The sequence below is a fragment of the Canis lupus genome, chromosome 24 (genome assembly GCF_003254725.2).
Source record: "Canis lupus dingo isolate Sandy chromosome 24, ASM325472v2, whole genome shotgun sequence".
Classification (NCBI taxonomy): Eukaryota; Metazoa; Chordata; class Mammalia; order Carnivora; family Canidae; genus Canis; species Canis lupus.
This window is the reverse complement of record NC_064266.1, coordinates 2931294-2956398: the sequence shown is the minus strand read 5'-3', so window position 1 is coordinate 2956398 and position 25105 is coordinate 2931294. Positions and strand designations below refer to the sequence as shown.

General features: G+C 36.8%; 1 protein-coding gene across 10 annotated transcripts in view; it reads right to left on the bottom strand.

Annotated features, from left to right (window-relative positions):
* Positions 1-25105, bottom strand: part of RALGAPA2 (Ral GTPase activating protein catalytic subunit alpha 2) — a 328009-nt gene that overhangs the window by 159776 nt on the left and 143128 nt on the right. For all 10 annotated transcript variants that reach the window (XR_003144828.3, XR_003144834.3, XR_003144829.3 and 7 more), the window contains 5 exons: positions 22596-22686; positions 21045-21221; positions 7415-7608; positions 6509-6607; positions 6120-6275 (listed from right to left, as the gene is read on the bottom strand). Coding sequence is in view for 2 of the 10 variants with exons in the window: in XM_025469120.3 (XP_025324905.1) it covers positions 6120-6275; positions 6509-6607; positions 7415-7608; positions 21045-21221; positions 22596-22686 (717 nt within the window). In the remaining 8 variants the exon portion in view is untranslated. The remainder of the gene's footprint in view (positions 1-6119; positions 6276-6508; positions 6608-7414; positions 7609-21044; positions 21222-22595; positions 22687-25105) is intronic.

Below are 25105 nucleotides of genomic sequence, written 5' to 3'. Positions count from 1 at the left end.
GAAACACTACAAGTGCTTTTAGTGACGAAATATGAACTATGTTGATCATGTATCATCAGCGCCCAGGTTGGTACCTTGCAGAGTAGCCACTACTGTCTGAGCCAGGTTCTTACTTGCAAGCAACAGAATCTACTTTGCTGAGATGAAGACGAAAGGGATTTATATCGGGGCATTAGATGGTTTATAGAGTTTCTAGAAGTATCGGGGAACCAAGCATGAACCCTCCACAGCCAGGAACAAGGTGGCAAGCATCTTGTCTAGCTGTGTGCCACAGTGGTTGTAGCAGACATGCTGCTGCCTGCCCTTATCACCATGATGCAGGTTCCTGAGCAGAACCTCCCGACAGCTGCTGCCTACCACTTCCTATGTGCACTTTCCAGCTCTGCCATGTATGTGCCTCTGCTGGAAACCTGGGTGGATGTGGACTCAGCTACAAGGAACTTGGGACATGTATAGTTTATCTTTTTAGCTCGCATCATAGAGAAGGCACAGCCAGTGGTGGGGGATACACAAAAATATTTTTGAATCACAAGAGGGTTAAATAAACATTTTACTTAGGTTTGCCCCACAGCATAGAGAGTGGTTACTCCTCCACCCGTGCTGAAATTCCACAATGCCCAACTCTTATCTTTCAGTCAAACCATTATTTTCAAAAGTAAGAAAATATATGGGGAAAGGAAAACATTAACCATCCTAAGATATCAGAAAATAAGATACACTCAGTTACTCAATAACGGCTGTCCTTTCCCTCATACTCTTCAGTCTAATATTACAAGGGCTCACGCTTACTAAGGGGCTGTTGTGTCCAGGCTCTGAGTTCAGTGCGTTACATATTTTATCTTCTCAAAGTCTCCAAACAACCCTTGGAAGTAAGCACCACAGTTTCCTACATTTTACATGTAAGGGGAGCAAGGCATACTGAGGTCAAATGACTTGGCTAATAAGAGGAATAGCCAAGCCTGGAGCTCAGACAGGCTGTCTTGAAGCCTACACTCTTAACTATTACACCATATCACACCATATTACATTCAATCATGACTTTATATTGTTATGATTCAAATTTGTCACTTGATGGTTACCTCCAGGCTGAACAATACATATTTCTCTACCTGAGAGAGGCCTCATGCTTTTCTGGCATATTACAAAATTATAGATGAAAATGACAAAGACCTACATCTCCCAAAATTTCTATATGCAAATATGTAACAATAATTTTACATTAATGTAAGCTTTTCACTTAAAAGAGAACTTGACTTTATATTTTTTTTGAGAATTTGACTTTAATGTGTAACTGCATTAAGACATTAAATCTGTAAGTCATTATTAAAAAATAGCTTACTTATTTTAAGCAAATAAAACGTTCTAGTCTTTGATATAGGTTCTTAGGAACATGAAAATAAAATTCCTTTCCTCAACTGTCCTTTTCCATTTCTCACATATTGATTTTTCCATGTGTTTTAAATGATGATGAAATTAATAGGAACTGTTTTTAATAAACCCAAATCATGGTGCTTTTCAAGTCCAAATATTTTGGGAAGACCGAGGTGAAAAAGCTGCTTAAGCATTAGGAACTAAGAACAACCAGGAACAGCTTTTGAAGGGCAGCTGAAAGCTGGTGAGGAACTGGGAAGGCAGCTGTGGAAGGCTGTATGGGGCTGGAGGAGGGCGGGGGTGCTTCAATCAAGACAAGTCTGAGGGGATCCCTGGGTGGCCCAGCGGTTCGGCGCCTGCCTTTGGCCCAGGGCGCGATCCTGGAGATCTGGGATCGAATCTCACGTCGGGCTCCCGGTGCATGGAGCCTGCTTCTCCCTCTGCCTATGTCTCTGCCTCTCTCTCTCTCTCTGTGTGTGTGACTATCATAAATAAATAAAAATTAAAAAAAAAAAAAGGTCTGAGGAGGGGGACCAAGGCCCAAGCCCAGGTCAAGCAAGATGGAAGGAGAAACAATCAAGGACTGACTGACTGGCCTGTTAGCTGTGAATTAAGGAGGAATACATACCCTGTGGAATAAGCCAAGGCTTGCCTATGAATTCTAACAGCCTTTTAACGTGTGACCCTGGGCAAAACTTCTCAATATTTTCTGAACCTTTGTTACTATACAATGGGTCATGATACTAATCTAACTGAATTGTAGACAACTGGTAGGACAATGTCACACAGGTGCCAGCACAGAATCTGGTACTATGGGTGCTGGGGAATCAAAGACTCCTGCCAGCCCACCAGACACTGGGCGGATGGAATGCAACTGGAAGATTCTTCATAGGCAGCCTGGGCAATTAGTCCCACGAGTCACCCCAAACTGTATTCAAAATGTAGAGTTATTCTGAAACAGAGATTTATGATACCCCTGTTTTGTCTTAGGATTCTAGATATTGGGTTCACTGCTAGCAACAGGCCAACAATTAAGATTTACCTATTTTACAATGAACTACAAAAGATCAAACTTAATCAAACATGATATATGTTAAAATGATTTTAAAATGAAAATGATTTGAAGTATAAAATTTGAAAACTCTCTTTATACACTGTAAAATCGTATTTTTTTAAAATTATGTTTTGGGTATTCAAACTCTTACTTCCCCTCATTTTATTGTTTCATTTCTCCCCCATACTGTAGAGGTATTTTGATCCTACTTATTTTCTAAACCAATAACAGGATAGATTTTTTTAAAAATTCAGACTGGAAGAAAGTTTACAGCTTTTTCAAAGCGTTTTCTCAATCATACTAATAAACCATAAACTCAAACTGCACATGTACTTGAGAAAATACTAATTGATAAGGTCACTGTTTTAGCTATTTAATTATTAAGTTGTTAGAATAGCTAAACCTGACCCAAACAAAAAGGTTGGTTTGGGAAGTGCTACATTTTGGCTGTTCAGTCTATGTATTATTATTATTTTTTTAAATACAGAAAGGACTACATTTGTTTACATAATGAATTGGCTACCATATTAAATGAAACCATGGCTTTATCTGATCATATCACAAAACAGTCTGTGAGACATCTATTTTACCAATAGGTTTTTTTAATAAAATTTTAAAAATGTCTTCAATTACTATAAGCACCCTCATGTCTGGAAAAAAAACTTTTAACATCTTAGAACTTATTTCCGATTCAACACTTTATTAGTCACTACTGACATAATTTTGATATTCTCATATTTAGGAAAGCATGTGTAAAATGACTATGCCACACCATCATGCTCACAGGACCCTGGGCCTTGTGGCAGTTTTTAAGGCCCACAGTGGCCGTTGAGCCACAAGGTGAGAGTTGTGCAGACAAGTGTGCCACCTACAGGTGAAAGGAGGAACTTAACCCTGGATTGTATTTGTAAGACAAAACTAATAAATGTTATACCATTTTAAATTATTTGCTATTACTTATCTTACTAAGAAATATGGAAATTTTTTATAAAGTTCCATCTGCAGTAACAAAGGCTTTTAGTGGCAGACTAGTGACTCTTTGAGAGCTCTCACAAGAAGGAAACAAGCTCTGAGATGGTACTAATCACAGGTGCACAGTTCACCAATTAAAAAATTGAATTTAACTGTATTCTCTATAGTAAGTGCTTTGTCTTTTTATGGTTAATATAATATCTGTTTCCAGAAGAACATAAAAGTTCTGGAACAACCACCATGATCCATTTAGGCATGTGGACCAAAAGCTAAATTAATTATCAGAGACATTTCTTACTTAAATGAGAAAACTTTCTTTCATTAGGAAGTTTTCTATGTAATATTCTTCTGGAAAAGAAATAAAGTTTATTTAGAGTAATTCTGTTTGGCAGACAGTCAGGACTTCTAAAATATATACCAGCAATTGTTAAGGTTACAGCAAAACTGCCAATTCTATTAACCATGCATAAAAATTCAAGCGTCTAAAGGCTAGAAAACAGGCTGATTAAAATACAGAGATTTATAATATTCCTGTTTTGTCTTGGGGTTCTGGATATTGGGATCACTGCTAGCAATGGGCCAACAATTAAGATTTACCTATTTTACAACAAACTACAAACGATCAAACTTACCAAAAACATGACATATATTAAAATGATTTTTAAAGTGAAAATGATTTTAAGTATAAAATCTGAAAACTCCTTTTTCTACCCTGTAAAATCGTATTTTTTGAGACTAGGTTTTGGGTTCTTAAACTCTTATTTCACCTTTTTTTGTTTCATCTCCACTCCAACAGCCTTTAAAATAGAAAGGTGATTTTAAAGCCTCATCCATTTATGTGACTTTCTAGAAAACTCATTCTAGGAATGCTTTTTGCTGCTAACTTCTAATTTGTTTTTATTAAATTAGAAAAGTCTACAATTGTTTATTATTTCCAAGTAAATTTTTTCCATGCAAAATATCTCTTTATAAAGTATAGTGTTTAATATTAACTAACCCTTTGTCTCCTCTATCACTGAGGGATTTCATTATCTGTGATAATGTCCCTTCCCTATTTATATCCCTGAATCTTCGATACACCCTCAGTTGCATCATTCTGTGAAAGATGCTTTCCCCTGTAATGATGGCTACAAATACCTGAGAATGTAGTACAAACATTTCTACTTTCACATCTCTATTTCTGTATTTATTTAGGAAATAAATGAGACTGGTCCAAGTCCACCTGTTATATAGAGATGTCCTCTATGCACTGCTAGCATTGGAGCAAATATGACAAAGACTACTCAGTAGGACAGTATGGTTATTAGTTCAGATAAAAGCTCAATGATGAAAGCTCCAAGTGTGTATCACGGGATGTACTGCAAGAGTTTTTTTCTTTTTTTAGAGATTTTATCTTTTTATTCCTGAGACACACACACAGAGAGGCAGAGACAAAGGCAGAGGGAGAAGCTGGTTCCCCATGGGGAGCCTGATGTGGAACTAGATCCCAGGACCCCAGGATCATGACCTGAGCCAAAGGCAGACTCTTACCAGCTGAGCCATCCAGGTGCCCCTGCAAGAGTTTTAAATAGGGTTGAAGGGTCAAGTAGCTTCAAGAAGCACATTCTGATGCAACAGAGAATAACTGGCTAACCTCTTACATGTACCCTGAGGTATCAAAAAGGTGTGTCTGTATTATACATTCAAAGAATAAAACAAATATAGAAAGGACAACTACTTCTTAGTTTTTGAATGACTCAAGGTCACTGATAAGTACGTATAATTTCAAGGGTAAATTCTGAAACATTCTTCATACCTCTAAATGGTCAAGAAGACCTAGTAATAACATGAAATGTTTTGAAATTTCTTTTTTTTTTTAAATTTCTTGAATCTTTCCTATTTCTTCTTCCTATTCCCAATGCTCCCATCTTAATTCTGATCATTTTTAAGTTCTATATTCACTTAACCACTTCCTAATTAATCTGTCTCCAGGCTCAATCTCCCACTCTACGCTACCACTGCCACATTTTCAAATCCATCCTCCAAACTGAGTCCAAAATAATCTCTGTAAAGTACAAACCAATCCTATCACTTGCCTGCTTGACATTTATACAACAAATCAGTACCCAGAGTTCCTGTTCCCCTCCTTGTCCTCTGCCCACTGGCAGGAGTCTTCCCAAGGGAGGAAAACCAGGGACAGGCCACATCCAGGATCTACAGGGATGGGCTGTCACTAGCAGCTCCTTTAACCTTTCTGTTTCAACTTAACCACCAATCATATTCCTTTGGAAGAAATTAAGATGAGGACCCCTAATTTATAAGTGAAGTCTTGTACAAAAACATCTTAACTACTAAAATAACAGTTTTCAAACATTTTTAAATGACCAGAATAATTTTCTTCAAATAATATCTACAGCAGAACTCCAACAAAAAGTGGTTAAAACAGTATTTTTCAATTTGATAAGATAGGCTGAAGTTTGATCATATAGCCCTATGTAAGCCACAGAATAAATTCAAATTTGGTTGGCACAAGGCAAGGTCAGCAGAGAGAAGTAGGCATGTGATGAAATCCTATTTACATTTTTGAAAGATCAATGTGGTTGTTGTATGTAGAAGAGATGAAACTACTGAAAATTTTAATGTGTTTGATGTATTTTCATGAACCCCAATTTAACCTGCAAAAAGTGATATGCACTTTCCACCTTCTGGGATACCATACCATGATATGAGAGTCACAGAATACCTGATCCTCGCTGGTTAATCCCAGGTGCATCACAAGGTAAAAATGCACCAGGAAGTCCGAGTTTGGTAGAACGTCCTGGCGTCTGGTCATCATGGCACATATCAGTCTGTAGGCTTGTAGCTTGCCTTCCTTATATTCATTTGGCAACGTTGTTGCCTGTCAAGTAGATGAAGTTTAAAGATTTAATTAACTCCAGATGCGGACCATTTCGACATTTCATTTACTTCTCAGTATTCCATAAGAGTTGTTTATAGAGTGAGGGTTATAGTGGCTTTAGTAAGATTCAGCTTGTCTTCAAAATGTGCAGTCTTGGGCAATTACATTTTTTAAACTCGATTTCAGTAAGGAAGAGGAAATTGCAATGAAGGAATAAACACATATCCACTTGCCTTAAATAGCCATGATGCAAACATTCTGAGTGGTGGGATCAGGACCGGTGGAGAGGGAGAGGACTGGTTATCTAGGCTTATTGCCAGATTATCCCGTATCTAAATCACAAGGAGGAGAATTTTAGGAAGGCCATGCTTAGCTTATCCCAACAATATTTCAATATTGTGTTCTGTGGCCAAATAGCTGCTTCTCATTAAATTTCTACATGTTGAGTGAAAACCTATAACATTTACAATTTTTTCTTTTATTGTGAGGTCTACCATCATTTTGAATTCTATGACTTTACTGTACATGGTTTTAGATTTAATACCAAACTAGGGCATTGTTTTCCCTTGAGTATCTGCCTGGGGAGGTCCTGAACTTTACATGGCAAGGAATGGTTTAGCAAATTATACTGTATAAATATAAATAATTTTTGAAAAACAAAATTAAAAACAAAAAACTTAATAGCCTAGGGAAAGCGTACATTGTAAGCAAAAACCAGAATGAAAATTATATGTATTCTAAGATTCTACTTTTGTAAAATATGTTTACCCACATAAATAAAACTGTATTATTTATACTGGTTATCTATGTAGGATGATGATGTTAACTTTTTCTTATATTTTTCAAATTTTGTACAATAAAGCCAGTATTACTTTTATAAAGAAAATAAAACTATTCAGTACCCTATCCTTTAGTGTCCTATAGTAATATTCTACATATGCCTCAAACAAAATTACTCTTGTGCATTTATAAAATGACCAACCTATGTTATTTATATTTATTTTTTGACAATGAAACATACTTTCTCTACACACCTAATCTGTGTTCAGAACATGTTAATTGCAACAGTTTTTATGTTAAATGATAAATCAATCCCTCCCCCCCCCCATCAGAATAAAAGGTAACACAGCAGGACGTACCTTTGCTAGTTTGTACCAGAGTTCATAGAGATAGCCAAATACTTTGGCATGAATCTTGGGTGACTGGATATTATTCACATCCCCGAGGATTCCCAAGACTCTTCGCCATAACACAGCAGCAGAGTCGGGGTGCCAACCAGTGAGGTTCCCTCCAGCAATTATACTACAGTCATCTGCAAGGCACTCACTGCTATCTGTGGAGAGAAACATGTCTGTAAACACAATCTTGATTTCATCATTACAACTTTTTCTCCTATGTTTTTTTTTTTAAAGATTTTATTTATTTATTCATGAGAGATACACAGAGAGAGTCAGAGACATAGGCAGAGGGAGAAGCAGGCTCCCTGCAGGGAGCCCCATGTGGATTCCATTCCAGGACCCCAGGATCACGACCTGAGCCAAAGGCAGATGCTCAACCACTGAGCCAGCCAGGCATCCCCAGCCTTTTCTCTTTAATGCAAATTACCGATGCTTGACAAGGTAAGTATTCAGAGTAAAATAATTATGATGAAAAGTGTGCAATGGCTGACAATTTGAAAGGACAGAAAAGCTGAATCACTGAAGAAAGATCAAATGACTTTGATTCTTTGAACTAAAAGGACAACAACCTAGAGATGATAAAACAGTTTCTGGAGCTCCTGTGAAAGGTTTTATAAGGCAGGGGAGGGGAAGGAGAGAACCTTGAGCAAGATGAGTGGGGAAGAGGGCTATGAAAAATAGTAGCCAGGAAAGGCCTCATGGCTGGGGTGACATTTGTAGTGGCTGGTATTAACTCAGGTTTATTGGGGTATAATTTACTCATGATAAATTTTATCTTTCTTACACTCAAAGAGTTTTAAGAAGTGTATACAAACATGTAACTGTTACCACAAACTGCCATGAAAATTGATACAAGGAATAAGCACTTCAAAAAGGCCCTTTTATGGTGAGTTTCCTCCCCCTATTCTTTGCCCCTTGCAATCACTGTTGTTCTCTATCCCCATAGGTTCACCCTTCCCAGAATATCATATAAATGGAATCCTACAGTATGTATCTTTAGTCTCAGTGCTGTCACAGAGCTGAATGCGTTGGAGATTCACCATGTGGTGGTTTCTTCTTATTGCAGATGAATATTCCAGTTTATGGATGTATCCTACTTTGTTTATCCATTCACCTGTTGAAAGACATGTTGAAGGCCATGTTTCCTGGTTTTAGTGATTACAAATAAGGCTATAATAAACATATGTGTGCAGGTTTTTGTATGAATGTATGTTTTTAGTTCTCTTTTTAAAGACTGGAATCACAAAATGACAGTATTTCTTTGATATTTCTTCCTGTTAGCGAACCATATCCTCTAAGGGTGCCTGAAAGAGGGGCCTGTCCCTACATATCTTCAAGTGTCTGATCCCTGACTTGGTAGTCCACAGTTTGGTTTGGTATAGAATTCTGTGATGGAAAAGCTTTGCTCCAATTTCTTATCATTTCATTCGTGATTTTAAAGTCAACAGCATTCTAGTGATTGAAATTATTTCATGAAAAATTATTAAGCCTGCAAAATTTTAGGATCTTCTTCTTGTACCTAGTGTTCAGAATCCTCATCATGTGCCCTAGCTACTGTATTTGCCAATTCATTGTCATTGGCGCTTTCAACCACAATACTCAGGTGTTATATTGACTTCCACTGACTTGATTTTATTTCTACTGTTGTATTTTTAATATTCAAAAGCTCTTTCTTGTTTTCTGTTCATTTTTATACTTCTGATCTTTGTTTCATGGATGCAATATACTCTTATTTCTCTAAAGATATTAATAGCTTTTTAAAATTTTCTTACCCAGAATATTCTTTTTTTGCTTACTATAAATTTAAAAAATTTTAGTGTTACATTAGTTTCAGGTGTGCAATATAACAATTCAACAATTCTATACATTATTCAGTACTCATCAAGATTAAGTGCACTCTTAATCCCTTTGGTGGAGAAATGGGTGAAAGACTTTTTTTTTTTCAGACTCCTTTTAAGATCTGCTCCACCTTACTTCACCCCATATTCTTATATATGTCTCATATGCTTCATATTAGACATCCTCTTCAAATGCCTGGGGATCCTGGCTATCTGTTCATATTTAAGAAATATGAAGGAGCTGAATGGAAGTATAATGCACAGGTATGATCTTTACTGAATCTTACCATGTTCTCAGAGAACTTCAGACATACATATCTTTAGGGTTTGGGTTTTTTTTTTCTCTAGAACTCAAATTCTAGGAAAAAGACACGCTATTGCTCAGAATAAGCAAACTCTTTAGTTCCTTTGTTTTTTTTTTTTTTAATTTTTTTTTTATTTTTTATTTATGATAGGCACACAGTGAGAGAGAGAGAGAGAGAGAGAGGCAGAGACACAGGCAGAGGGAGAAGCAGGCTCCATGCACCGGGAGCCCGACGTGGGATTCGATCCTGGGTCTCCAGGATCACGCCCTGGGCCAAAGGCAGGCGCACGCCCTGGGCCAAAGGGAGGCGCACGCCCTGGGCCAAAGGCAGGCGCTAAACCGCTGCGCCACCCAGGGATCCCTCTTTAGTTCCTTTGTTTTCAAGATAGCATCTCTACAACTTAGCTGAGTATTGGTGATTCCAGGCCCGAAATCTTCTAATTTATTTGCTCTTTTTTCTGGAATTAAGTTCTAACATCTCTTAAAAGGACTTACAAAAAAAAAAAAAAAAAAAAAAAAGGACTTACAGTCTTCCTGCTTTTAGCCCCACCATTACCTCCTACTTCTATAGCTACCTCTTACAGACAATTTTCTAACACTTTTAGGGAACCTATTTTTTATTTTTTTATTTTTATTGTATTCAGGTTGCTTCTTGGCTTTCCCTAGTGCTGACACAGGATTTGGAGTTCTCAGGTCTGCCAATGCCTTGGTCATGTTGGTCACTATTGTCTTTTTTTTCTGGTATCCTTGACCTTGTGGATTTGTGTCTAACTTAATATTAGACAAATGTCTAATTTAACATCCCCTATTTGCTAACACCTTATGCAAGTATGGTACATCTGCTATAATTAATAAGCCAATATTGAGGCATTGTTTATATAAAGTCCATACTTTATTCAGATCTCTTTAGTTTTTAACTCAATGTCTTTTTTCCTGTCCCAAGATTCCATCCAGGATACCACATCACATTTAATTGTCATGTCTCCTTCATCTCCTCTTGGCTGTGTCCTTGTTTTTGATGACCTTAATTGTTTTGAGGAGAACTGATCAGGTATTTTTGTAGAATGTTCTTCAATTGGGATTTATCTGCAGTCTTTCTCCTAATAGGCTCTCTCTCTCTCTTTTTTTTTTTTTTGCACTATTATTTGCTTTTGCATCTTTGAAGTGAACTTCTCTTAGTTCTGATGTATTTATGATTTTTTTTCCCAATATTCTTGGACTTCGTTTGCTAATACTTTATTTAGGACTTTTGCTGATATGCTTTTAAGTGAGATGGACTCTTTTTCCTTTTTCAATACTGACCCTGTCTGGTTTTATTGTCAAGGTATCACAAGGTAAGTAACAGAATTTAGAGGGCTTCCTTTCTAATCTCTGGAATAGAAAATGATAGTTTTTCTTTTATTTGAAGCTTCAGTAAAACAGGGAATTGTCTTTTATTTTTATAAATCTATTCAAATTAACCTACTGTATTATTTTAAAACACTTATATTGTTTTTATAGTTCTGTTCCCTTTTTACTCTCATTATTTTTTCCTTGATTAATCTTGTCTTATTGATGCTTTTAAAAAGTGTTTTTTTAAAAGATTTTATTTATTTATTCATGAGAGACAAAGAGAGAGAGAGAGAGAGCGCCAGAGACACAGGCAGAGGGAGAAGCAGGCAGAAGGAGAAGCAAGCTCCATGTAGGGAACCCGACTTGATCCCGGGTCTCCAGGATCACACCCTAGGCTGAAGGTGGCGCTAAACCGCTGAGCCACCCGGGCTGCCCTATTAGTTCCTTTTTTAATTAACTTCTATATATCATTACTCTGCCATTCTTTTCCTAATTTTTTGAATAGGACACACAGATCAATAATTTTCTCTTTTCATATACGCACCTAAGGCCATATATTTTTCTCCATATAAGCCTTCAGCTACAAACTAGAGATTTTGGTATGTAGCCTTCACTGTAGATTTGTTTGAAATATTTTCTAATTCACAATTTAATTTCTTTTTGGGTTTAATTTATTTGAAGTGTAGTTTTTAATTTCTTATGTATTTTTCTTTTATCTTTTTGTCCTTAATTCATTTTATCATATTCACAGGATGTGGTATAGTTTCAAAGCATGTGGTGTTAAGTTTTCAAAGCATAGACATGTTAAGACTTAATGATCTAATTGGTTAATTTCTGTAAATGTTCCACGTGCTTTTAAAAATCACATATTTTTAATTTAATTTCAAAGTTTTTATATATATATCCATTCATTTTTTTTTATATATATCCATTCAATTAGGATTAATTGTATCATGTGTGTCTTCTCTATTCCAATATTTTTTCTGCTTAACTCATCAATTAATGAAAACTCATTAAAAATTTTCTACTATGATACGGTTTTATCAGTAGTTCCTTGTTATTCTGTCAAATTTTGCTTCATGCATCTGAAGGCTATGAAGTTCATATAAATTCAGAATTATTGCTCTCACTAATAAGTCATTTCTGCTTTAAAGTTTACATGACTGACACATATAGTTAGCTCAGCAGTCTGTCTTTCTTCCTAGCTACCCATGTATTTATTTATTTACTTAGGATCTTCCTATACATTATGTATTAGGGTTACCTCCTGTAAACATCATATGGCTAGGTTTTATTTCTTTTTTAAAATATTTATTTATGAAATTATTTATTTTTGATTTATTTATTCATGAATTTATTATTTATTTATTATTTATTTATTTATTCATGAGAGACACAGAGTGAGAGAAAGGCAGAGACACAGGCAGAGGGAGAAATAGGCTCCCCACATGGAGCCTGATGTGGAACTCGATCCCAGATCCCAGGATCATGCCCTGAGCCAAAGGCAGACACTCAACCACTGAACTACCCAGTCATCCCAGGTTTTATTTCTTCAATCTAATTTAAGAGCTTCTGACTTTAACTGCAAGTTTACATGGTTTGTATTTATTGTAGTTGCTGACTTTTTAAATTTTATTTCTAACATCTTACTTTCAGCTTCCTGTTTAAGTCACTTTTGCTTTGTTTCTCTCTTTTTAAGTTGATTGATTTATTTAAGCAATCTCTACACCCAATGTGGGGTTCAAACTCATGACTGGACCTTAGATCAAGAGTCAGCATGCTCTTCCAAATGAGCCAGCTAGGCACCCTGCTTTGCTTCTCTTTTGAATCTTTGGAAGGAGTTTAAGAGTTGTGTCAAATCTCCACCACTAATCTTCTTCCTCTATTGTCTTACAACATTCCCAAAGTTCTGTTCCTCACTCCACACAAATGAAGACAGACTAATTTTCAGGCACTTATCACCACCATTATCAATTATCATCAACATTTTGAGTATATAAGTTGTTGGTGTTTTTAAAGCCTAATCAAAGAAATTGAAGCACAATCTATGGATGTGAGGAACTCAAGTAGAGAAATGACAAGAGCCAACAAGGAGCAAGGAGTGAACCTGAAAAGGAGCCAGGGCAGATTCAGAAACAGTTCTGTATGCTTCCAACACTGCACCCACAGCAGCTGCTGATAGCTTATTATATTATTTATGGAAAGATCCCAAAACACTGAACAAAGGATTTAATAAGGATGGTGCATAGTGTTATGGAAAGGCCTTCCAAAACACAGCAGCACTGTTCGTTCTTAGAGGAAAACACATCTGTATTTCCCACAGTGGTATCATATAATTAGTTGAGGAGACACATTACAATGTGCAGATATAATCCAAGCTGAAAATCCTACATACTGTGCCTGAAAGACAGGAGGTAGAGACAGCAAAAGCCTAGTTATGGGCCTTCTAGGTTCATGACTTTTGTAAAGCCTCAGAAGAGAGACAGCTTCTCCTAATGTTTAATCAATATAATAAGTGCATCTGTCAGTCTGAGAAGTTATGCTGAAGCTTTAATGAATGCTTATAAATCAATATAAGCCCCCAACTGAACAAATAGCATAATATGGTATTTATTTTTCTCATAAACAATGTTCTGATGTCTTTAATCCTCTGAGGGGTTAAAAAAAAAAGTAAGGGGATTAGATGATTCATAGGTTTGTTTAATTCCCTACCACCACCCAAATTCAGCCATCCAGAGAGATCAGCTCCCAGCATTCCAATCACACTGAAACTCAGGCTGACTAACAACTCCAAGTAACTGTAGGTCACATACCTCACCACCTATATATCCCTGCTACCTGCCAACTAATAGAGTCTTAGTTATGAAAATATCCCATGTAGAAATGTCTGGAGTTTTTTTGTTTGTTTTGTTTTTAGATTTTATTTATTTATTCATGAGAGACACAGAAAGAGAGAGAGGCAGAGACACAGGCAGAGAGAGAAGCAGGCTCCATGCAGGGAGCCTGATGTGGGACTCAATCCCGGGACTCCAGGATCACACCCTCAGCCAAAGGCAGGTGCCAAACCTCTGAGCCACCCAGGCATCCCAGAAAAGTCTTTCTTAATACTGCTTTTCTCTTAGAAAAATCTATACCCCAATGATAAAATCCTAGGAAACATCCTTCACCACATTACCAAAATATGTTGAGTCCTTTAGAAGTATTTGAAATGACTGCCTGCCCAATATTACTGTGAAAAATTTTTAAATGAATTGACATGTTTTTGCCCAAAATTATTCCACTCATGGCATAAGTAACAGAACAGATGCTGACATTTTACATGTAGATGGTTCCTCAGTGAAGCAGCACTTAATTAAATATGGGGATTTGAGAGATTTCAGAAAATTTTGTGTTCACCCTAAAAATACCAAGTATTTAGTTTATTTTCTTTTTTTATGAGGAAGCTAGCATGCTAGCCTAGTATCTTTCTGTTTCATTATTTTTAAATGCTACAGACATTTTAAATTTTTTATTAAAAATTTTTTTAAAAATTTATTAAGGTGGGAAGTCTCACAAACAAATAAAATCATATCATCTTCTCCAAACATACATGATTTTAGCAGAGAAATCTAAAGTATAGAACTTTGCAAATATGCAAAGGATTTTAGCATGAAATGTCTTGGTAATTGGTAAAACAAGGTCCTTAGAGACCAAATGGAGATTTCACATGGCTGCAATTTTATGTAGACTTCGTAGAAGAAGAAACATAGCTAGCACTTTGGAAATGAGTTACCATTCCAGTCTGAAAACTAAATGAAAGGCACAAACCCAAAGGCTCGACTGAAACACCTTCATTCTGGGACCAGAAAAATCAGGCCTGGATTTTGATATCAAAAGTGGAGAAGTAGCTGGTTGGCCTTCTACTGACCACCATTACAGCCTGACTCCTTTTCTTCCTCATCTGCTTTCCAAACATACACTATTCATTTTAAAGATTTTAGAAGGTGAGCAACCAAGCCCATAGTAGTCTATTACTGTTAAAAAATATTTCATGTCTTCCAGGTAGGTTAAAGCCTAGTGAAAATGCTGAAAATGTGCACAATGGCAGAGGACACCTTGTTCCTGCCAAGAACAGTTTTGGTGGCAGGTTAACAGTGAATGTAAATTCACATACACAGCTATTTGGAGGCAGGACTGTGATGAATACTCTAAATGAAAGAGATTTTGAAACTGAACCTTATATATTTTTCATTCTTTAAAAAAGGTTAAAATTTAATTGCTATTTTTAACTAAATAAAACAGTAGCCTGCAGCTTAATGCTTATTCAATTATTGATTTAAGTATTTATTGAATATTCTCTCCTGCTATGCACCATCCTAGGAGCCAAGAATCTGCTGTGACCACAACCGACAACATCCCTCTCCTAAAGCTCATATTCCAGTGAGGGAATACCAATAAGTCTCCTCCAAATAAACTAAGATGTTTGATACAATATCTTATTGAACCTTATCTTAAAATGTATCACTGACCTGACAGGAACCTGGAAAGGAAAGAGCATCAAAGCTGGCTTGTACCCTTTGGAATTCTGCAAACCCTTAGAATTCTTAGTTTTTCTGATAATGAAAAAAATTTAAAATATGCTAAAATTGAATTAATGATTGATATTAATTTTTTAAAATTTTTATTTATTTATGATAGTCACAGAGAGAGAGAGAGAGAGAGAGAGAGAGAGGCAGAGACATAGGCACAGGGAGAAGCAGGCCCCATGCACTGGGAGCCCAACGTGGGATTCGATCCCAGGTCTCCAGGATCGCGCCCTGGGCCAAAGGCAGGCGCTAAACCACTGCGCCACCCAGGGATCCCTGATATTAATTTCAATCAATATTTCTTATTGATTATTTCAATCAATATTTCTTATTGATTGAAAGCTTTTTTTTCTCCATCTTGTTTAAGAAAATCTTCCCTAACTCAAGGTCCTAGCTACATTTTTAGGAAGTGTTTTCTTCCAGAAGTTTTTAAATCATTTCGCATTTCAGTATTTTATCCATCTGTGAGCATGGTGTGATGTAGAGATTCTATTTCATTTTTCTCCATATGGCTAAATACCTGTCCATAGGCATCTGTTGAACAATATATTCTTTGTCAGATCTGGAATGCCAAGTCTTTCATATATCACAATTCCATGCCTGTGTGGATTCAATATATATTTTCTATATATTCCATTCCATTAGTCATACTGTCTATCCTTGTGATTAAAACTTTAAGAAACTCTAGAATCGGGCAGCCCAGGTGGCTCAGCGGTTTAGCACCGCCTTCAGCCCAGGGTATGATCCTGGAGTCCCGGGATTGAGTCCCATGTCGGGCTCCCTGCATGGAGCCTGCTTCTCCCTTTGCCTATGTCTCTGCCTCTCTGTGTGTCTCTTAAGAATAAATAAATAAGATCTTTAAAAAAAAAAAGAAAAGAAAAGAAACTCTAGTTATCACACTGTTTGTGGCTATCAGGATAAATGTCTTCTATCTTCTTGGTAAGCTCCTAAGTCAGTCATGGCTATGACTTACTCATCTTTTTATTTCCTATAGCATCAATATCAGTATTTCTAGATTGTAAATTTATATACTAAATAAGAGATGAGGTCAACAGCAATACTGCTTCCCACTATAAAGTCATAAATACCCCCCCTCTAAAATCATTACCTTAAGAGAAAAAAAATTATGTATTAGCTATGTTTTATTATTTTCTGTATTCTTGATGCTCTGCCATCTAGGGTTTTCCTGACCAGGAAGAGACCACTCCTCCGAGGATTAGCTAACTCCTAGAGATAGCAAACAGTTCATGTGTCTTTTATATGCAAACCCACCAATCCAACACTCATATGTCCCAAATATCTCCTTTATCCAGCTGTTACACATCAAGGCCTAACCACTCTAGGGCAGGTACCAGGCAGCTGGTCAATGCTCCAAAGTCAGTTGAATTTATTCAAACTAGCTAATCTTAAATGTGCTTCATCGGCCTTGCCTTGAAATGACAATAAAGGCTGTTGCCTATGTTTTCTTCTCTCTCTCCCCCAACTCCTTGTGCTTCTCCACGTGTTCCCTCTTGCCCCAGCATGGATCACCATGGCCCTATTTCCAGGGACCTGTGAGTATAAAATTTTACCCTCATAGCAATTATTTCTATGTCTTTATGTCTTACCATATTTGATTAAAACAAATTCTTATTTTTAAAGAAGAAAAATAAAGTTAGCTGTTATTTTCAGCAAACACATAATAATGTAAATGAGAAAACAAATACAAAACTATTAGTTTGCCAGTGATGAAGGAATTCAAGAATTTAGAAGCAGTTTATTATCCTAATTGGTAGGCTTGCTTATTCAATGAGAAAAAAAAGATACACTCAAATTGTTTGATCATTCTCTTTGCATGTCCTAAAGATCAGGCTAACATGAGTTTTATTCTGTATATTTATGAAGAAATCGTTCTCTTAAGAACAGAAAGTTAAATTCAGAACAGTGATAATCCTTAAACCTTATCATATTACAGTTTGTCCTTTTCACAGATTACAAGATGAACTATTGAACTGAGTGTACTGATTCTCTATATTAGTATTTCAAAGAAGAACTAAGTATTTGGAGGAGTTAATCACAACATAGAGTGCATCATATAAGATTACCTCACACAAGTTTATTAAATTGACCTGTCCCACGCATACTCTGAAATGGGATCTAAACTAATCTTTCCAAAGGACAGACAAAAGAAGTAGGCACCCAATTTTCTTTCTTTTCAATAAAAATAATTAAAGCTAGTTCTTAAGTAAATTCAACTTATTGAAAAGTCATGATTGCCCTTGACAGTACTATAATGATGATTTCCCTTAGATAATCTGTATACTGGATCCAAAGAAGCCATTTATTCCATAAATGTATAAATAATTCTCAAATAATTTTAAAGGGGTTTGCAGTAGTAATTTGAACAGCAATGTAGTAGAAAGGAGTAGACATAGCACTGCACTGGAGTCAAAACACTTTGGAAGCCAGTTCCAACTCTGGCAATTACTTTCTGGCTAGATAATATGATTTCTCTGGGTCTCAGTTTCCTCATTTCTAAAATAGCATTTATAAGACTTGGCCTGCTTGCCAAACAGAATCAGAGAAGATACCTTAAGTCTTTGTAAATGGTTATATCTCTTATAAATTCATAGTATTATTTAAAGTTATTATATATATCTATGTATCATTATATGTAAAGAATTTAAAATAATTTTTAAAAGAATAAAGTTTGAGAAGCACCAATTGCTACCCAACAATTTATAAAACTAAGCACATGATTTTGCCAATCATTTTCTCACTGACTCTGAAAGGCTTCTACCATTGGCAGCTTTGAAAACGTAGGCCAAAGATGTCCACTGTCTTTTGACAGCACTACAGTATCATAAGGCAATGCATTATTCACTTACAGTTAAATGGTTTGTTTTTCTTTGTTCATGAATTTATTCTAAATTAAAATACACATTAAAGACACATTAAGATCATACTTCTTAGTCTTATCTACACCAGTTTTCTATGTACATTTTATTAAATTTTGATATTACTCCATCAGCAATTTCCAAGAATATTAGAGATTGGTTAAATATTATTTCATATTAATGAAAACCAAACTTTGCTTGGTTAAAAGAAAAAAAAACTAAGCCAAAATTTTAGCCTTTATTTACAATTTTAAAATGATTTTTAGCAATTTGTGCTTTCTAGTTTGCTGTTGTTTTCTTAAAAGGGATCTGCACATAAGCATGAATATGGTAGGCCAGGAAGGACTTGTGTGCGTGTGTGTGTGCGTGCAGGTGTACAGCTAAAATTGCACAATGCTTCCACATGCACTGTACTGGTCACCTGACTTACGTGTTTACATATTTATTCCTCCAACAGCCCTATAATAGGGACTATTATTACCCACATTTTACAAAAAAGAAATTATAGAGAGATTAACTTGCCCAAGGCCACCCCAAAATTCATTGGCAAAGCCTGGATGCAGCTCCAGAAAGTTTGCCTTTGTAATCTATTCAGTTATCTTTTTTTTTATAAATTTATTTTTTAGTGGTGTTCAATTTGCCAACATATAGAATAACACCCAGTGCTCATTCCATCAAGTGCCCACCTCAGTGCCTATCACCCAGTCACCCCCATCCCCTGCCCACCTCCCCTTCTACTACCCCTAGTTCATTTCCCAGAGTTAGGAGTCTCTCATGTTCTGTCTCCCTTTCTGATATTTCCCACTCATTTTTTCTCCTTTCCCCTTTATTCCCTTTCACTATTTTTTTTATATTCCCCAAATGAATGAGTCCATATAATGTTTGTCCTTCTCCGATTGACTTATTTCTACTAAAGCTGTTCAGAAAGATAGAAAGAGATGGAGTACTTCCAAACTCGTTCCATGAGGCCAGCATCACCTTAATTCCACAACCAGACAATGACCCCACCAAAAAGGAGAATTATAGACCAATATCCCTGATGAACATGGATGCAAAAATTCTCAACAAGATACTTATCAACAGGATCCAACAATACATTAAGAAGATTATTCATCATGACCAAGTAGGATTCATCCCCGGGATGCAAGGCTGGTTCAACACTCGTAAAACAATCAATGTGATTCATCATATTAGCAAGAGAAAAAACAAGAACCGTATGATCCTCTCAATAGATGCAGAAAAAGCATTTGTCAAAATACAGCATCCATTCCTGATCGAAACTCTTCAGAGTGTAGGGATAGAGGGAACACTCCTCAGCATCTTAAAAGCCATATATGAAAAGCCCACAGCAAATATCATTCTCAATGGGGAAACACTGGGAGCCTTTCCCCTAAGATCAGGAACAAGACAGGGATGTCCACTCTCACCACTGCTATTCAACATAGTACTAGAAGTCCTAGCCTCAGCAATCAGACAACAAAAAGACATTAAAATCAGACAACAAAAAGACATTCAAATTGGCAAAGAAGAAGTCAAACTCTCCCTCTTCACCAATGACATGGTACTCTACATAGAAAACCCAAAAGACTCCCCCCACCCCCCACCAAGATTGCTAGAACTCATACAGCAATTTGGCAGTGTGGCAGGATACAAAATCAATGCCCAGAAATCAGTGGCATTTCTCTACACTAACAGTGAGACTGAAGAAAGAGAAATTAAGGAGTCAATCCCATTTACAATTGCACCCAAAAGCATAAGACACTTAGGAATAAATCTAACCAAAGAGGTAAAGGATCTATACCCTAAAAACTACAGAACACTTCTGAAAGAAATTGAGGAAGACACAAAGAGATGGAAAAAATATTCCATGCTCATGGATTGGAAGAATTAATATTGTGAAAATGTCAATGTTACCCAGGGCAATTTACACGTTTAATGGAATCCCTATCATGAATTCTAAGAATGTAATACTCAGAGGGGGAAAGTAGCAAAAAACACAGAATATATCATTTTTTGGAAGTCTAAAATCTAAATTATAAAGAAATAATACTATAAAGAAATCAAGAAAATTGTTATTGAACAAATTGGGACTATGGTGACAGGAGGACGAGAGAATAAAAGGGATTGGAAAGGGCCTAGAGAGAACTTCACTTGTGTGGGATCCATCTATTTCTTAAGTTGGGTAGCAGGCTTACTGGTGATTATTTTATTACTACACCCCATCATTTACATGTAGGTCACAATTTACCTTGTATGTGTCATTTTATTGTAAAAATTAAAGAAAATATTAATCAATAAGATATTCAAACTCTTTGTGATTTGTGATACATGTGGGTTGGATAAATTATTTTTCTCTGTTTCCAGAGTCAAGCAAATTTGGTCAGGGATGGCAGAGGCTTGGCATGAGTATCATCACTCCCTCCCATGGTGGTCAGTGGTCATTGGGATGGCTTGCTTCCTCCCATGTCTGACCACTGTTTTAGGATTTTCTCCACACAGGAGTCTGAGAATTCATGACTGATTATGAACAGGTGGTTGGGACTGCCACATCAATTTCATTGGAGGTAGCATCCACATTATCATTGTGTCAAAGGATTCCTAGAATTCTTGCAGCCAGGTTAACTCTGGGATTCCCAACTGGTAACACTGATGCCTCTTTTTCAAAGATGCAGTTACCTGTTAAGTTGGAAGCATCGGTGGGACTCAGTTGTAACCAATGGCGGGCATCGGAGTCAGTCACAACATCTGTGGGAGTGTTCAGTTCTGGGTCTTCCTCACAGGTTGACCATGGGCTCATGGACAGCTCTGCCTCATTGCTATAGCCCAGAGCTGTGTCACTGCTGATACTTTCACCTGGTACAATGGAAGAACTGAAGTATGAGATAACAAATAGCTGGAAATCAGAATGCTCCCCATTACCAACATGCAAGTGACTGAACAGTTGACACAGCAGGAATAGTTTAGGGGATAGTGGCTCAAAAGCAGACTCTGTGGGAATCTTGGTCAACAAAATAAAGCTCCCAGGTGCAGGCCATTAATCGTCATTAGGAGCTCCCTTACATCTCACCAAGGGACATTCTTTTCAAGGGAGTTTTCAATTCAGCTACCCCATATGCCCAAAAGATGACATCAAGTCCTTCAGCTTTCTACTGCAACTTACTCCACTATGAAATGGGCATGGGTGGAGGAAGGTGTGGGAATGTCTTTCACCACAAATGCAAATTTATCCTACAAGAGCCTAAGGATGCTTTTTACCTTGTGGTTCAATGTTTAAACCCAAATTCAGAGTGAATTATCAGGCTCACTGGGGGATGAGGTGTCCAACTGCAAAAGATTTTCTCCAAAAGAAATTCTCCCCTTTAAACACTAAAAAGTTCTAATTTGTCATAATACAATGATGCTTTCAAAGGCGATTAAGCCTTATAAAGCTATTTAGTCTGACACAAACCAAACCTAGACAGTCTGCTCCTCCAAGTTTTCTACTTCCCAACAGTGCAAAGTTGCCCCCTGTCTGCTCACTCTTCTGTCTGCTCTTTTTATTTGCTGCTGACAGTCCCTCAGCCTTGTTGCTTCTAATCTGCTGTCCTCTATTCACGTGCCAAGAACTGCCAGTTGCCCCAGTAACCAACCTGCTAGGTCCCTAACTTCATCTGCCGCAGAACTCCAAGCCAAAAGAATCTGAAGGTGAAGCCTAAGAAGAGCTCCTCTGCCTCCACCAAAACCACCCTAGATCTGGAGGAGATGTTTACTGTGCTTCTGAGAAGGGGGCAGCCAGGAAGCTGGCTTCAGAGAAGCAGATTATTAGGGCTATAGTTTATGGTATATAATACGTCTAAGGATTTGAACCAAATTTCATTTTTTAAATACTTATACCATTGACTTCAATGTCTTTCTGAGGCATTTTGCTCCAAGTCTGTATGAACTTTCTGGGAAGATCATTCTTCCTTCTGGGTCTGTTTGCTCACCCTTCCATTGACCTTGGTTGTGCCTCTCAGCTGGAGAAAGGCCCAGGGTGGAAGGACAGGCCTCTATGACACACAGAATGGACTGATCTGTTTTACTATACCTGTGAACTAACCATCCATCAATCCTGGGATTCCAGGAATAAAAATGTCCCATTTCACAACCATGTCTCTTCAGAGGATATCATACAAGTCAGAAAGTAGAAGAGAATAAAATAGATTGACTCAAGTTAGACAAACACAAACCGCATTTCCTGGAACTTACTCTTCTGTCTTTCCCTACATTTTCCTTGTGTCTGCTGCAAATCATCTTTTAAATCCAATTCAGCAGGACTGCTGCTTCTTCGAACTAAGATCTTTAGACAAAAAGAAATAATGCATTTGTTACAGGAAAGTTCTGATTTTTATAAGACTGTTAAGTTTCTAGTCTCCATTTCTAAAGAAAAAGAAACAAACAATAATAATAGCAACAAAAAAATTGAATGATGTTTTCCATTTGAAGGATATGTGTTCACAAATTATTGTAATTGAATTATAAATTACTCAAGGTCTGAAACTTTTGGCTTCTCCTTTGTCAAGTGGCATCCAATTAAGTTGATCTACTGAGAAGAGATGCCAATTTCTATGGAAGTAATTTAAAGTTTTATTTGTACCTCTCCTTCAGCACACATACATAGTGAAACCAATTCTGCAGAAGGCTAGGTTACCCAGGAATGGTGCCGGCAAGGAAGGCGTAAACTCTACCCAGACATCTAAAGGTCACTTTGTGCCTCCTTGTTAAATGTGCAGCAGACCTTCTGGGGCAACTCCACACTAAAACATCGGAGAACTAAAACATTTGGAGGCAATCTGTATACTCTAAAATGTATAACTTGCTTGGAGACAAAACACACATTACACAAAATGATTACAGTGTACATAAGCAAAATATGCTCTCTAAAAGGTATGCAGAATAAAGTGTTACCTTAATTGGCTCACAGTTACAGGAGAGCTGTTCAAGAAGGCAACAGACATGAAGTGGTAGAGAGAAGGCAGGAGGGGATTCAAGGCAGGAAGCACTGAGTGGTAATCAGCAAGTTCTATGTGCAGGAAAAGAAGCTGATTATATAGCAGGCCATGCAAGGCAGTCAGGTGAAGAAGGAAAATGTTAAGAAGAAAATGCAGACCACCTTCTAAAAGAGGTAGCTGCCAGGGGGCCTTCAACATCAGGCTACAATTTCAACCCAATATTGACAAAATGAACAACTGTGTGTCCCAGACAATAGTTTACCGTGATTAAAATATAACTAGAAAGGTAAGTCTAGTCGTCATCTGTGGGATAGATTAAAATTAAGAAGAAAACTGCAATGGAATTGTAGTGATTAAGGAATGAAAGGATATAGCTTTAGATGGTAGAAAAGGAGAAGAAGAGACAAATAAGAGAATGCTGCAGAAGGACAGACAAGAGCTTATATGAGAGCTATATATGAGAGTGAAGGAAAATTAAATCACAAAAGGATATGAATCTAGGGGACCATGAGAACGATGATAACAAAGGAAGGAAGGAGAAAAGGAAGGAAAGAAGGGTGGGAGGAAGGAAAGAAGCAAAGAAGAAAGCATAAGAACAAAGAAACTTTAGAAGATTTCTGATATTTTAATTTTCATCTTTGAGCTAAATGCTCAAAGCAAAGGTACTGTAAGCAGGTAACAAAAATCCAGGACTAGCAAGATAGAGGAGAAAGTCAGGAATGAAGATGTAAATTTAAGGTCCTCCAGTGCAAAGTGTATAGAAAACCTGGGGTTCAAGGAGTCAACTAAAAGGAAGAATACTAAACAAGCAAAGGAATGAAAAGGAAGGGCTGAGATGTATAATTAAAAGAATAATTATGAAGCTAAAACACAAAAGTAGGTCATATATGAAATATTCAGAAGACTAATAGCACATGAAAAAATATTACCCAGCCTTAAAGAAGGATGATATATATACTTAATGTGATAATAGAAACATGCCCAGGATCTTTCCTTAACTAAAAAGCAGAATGTGGGCACTTCTGCTTCTGACTATACAAGACTGAATTTCTTCCAGCTATAGAACTAGATTTAACATAAGAATTTCAAGCTCACAGGAAGTAGAATAAACCTCCCAGTGATCCACACTCCCCTCACAAACTAAGCAAAAACCAGAGCAGTGAAATAGGGCTGTCATAAGGGTAAATCTAGTATTACCACTGCCACGAGCAAAAACACTGAAAGTCCAGGACTAAAGTAGCACTTCTTGGTTCCTGGAAGAAACAAATGTACGTGTTGTCCTGGTGAAACTCCATCACCTCATACATCCAGGTTTTCTGTAGATGAAGACCCATCAGCTAGGAACTCACAATCAAAGATCACCAAACATCCAAGGAAATAAATCATCATGTTATAAGAGTCTCAAAAACAACAAATACCAGATTTGGACCCTATTGCCACACCCAAGGATTTCAGATAATCTGAAAAAGAATTTAGAATTCTAATTTGTGATTATTTTAAAGGAATAAAAGATGGGAATCACAAAAGTGAGCAAGCAACAAGAAATTATTAGAAATTATAAGAAATGCCTGAAAAGAATTAACCTGAACTTTTAGAAGCAAGAGTTATAAATTATTGAACTAATAAAACTCAGTGGAAGTATTAAACAGCCAACTCTATATAAGAGAGTAAAGAGAGAACTACTGAACAAAAACATATCTGATTAATTACCCAGAATGTAGAAGGCGGCCAAGAAGAGAGGAAAATATGAAAGGTGACAAAAACATG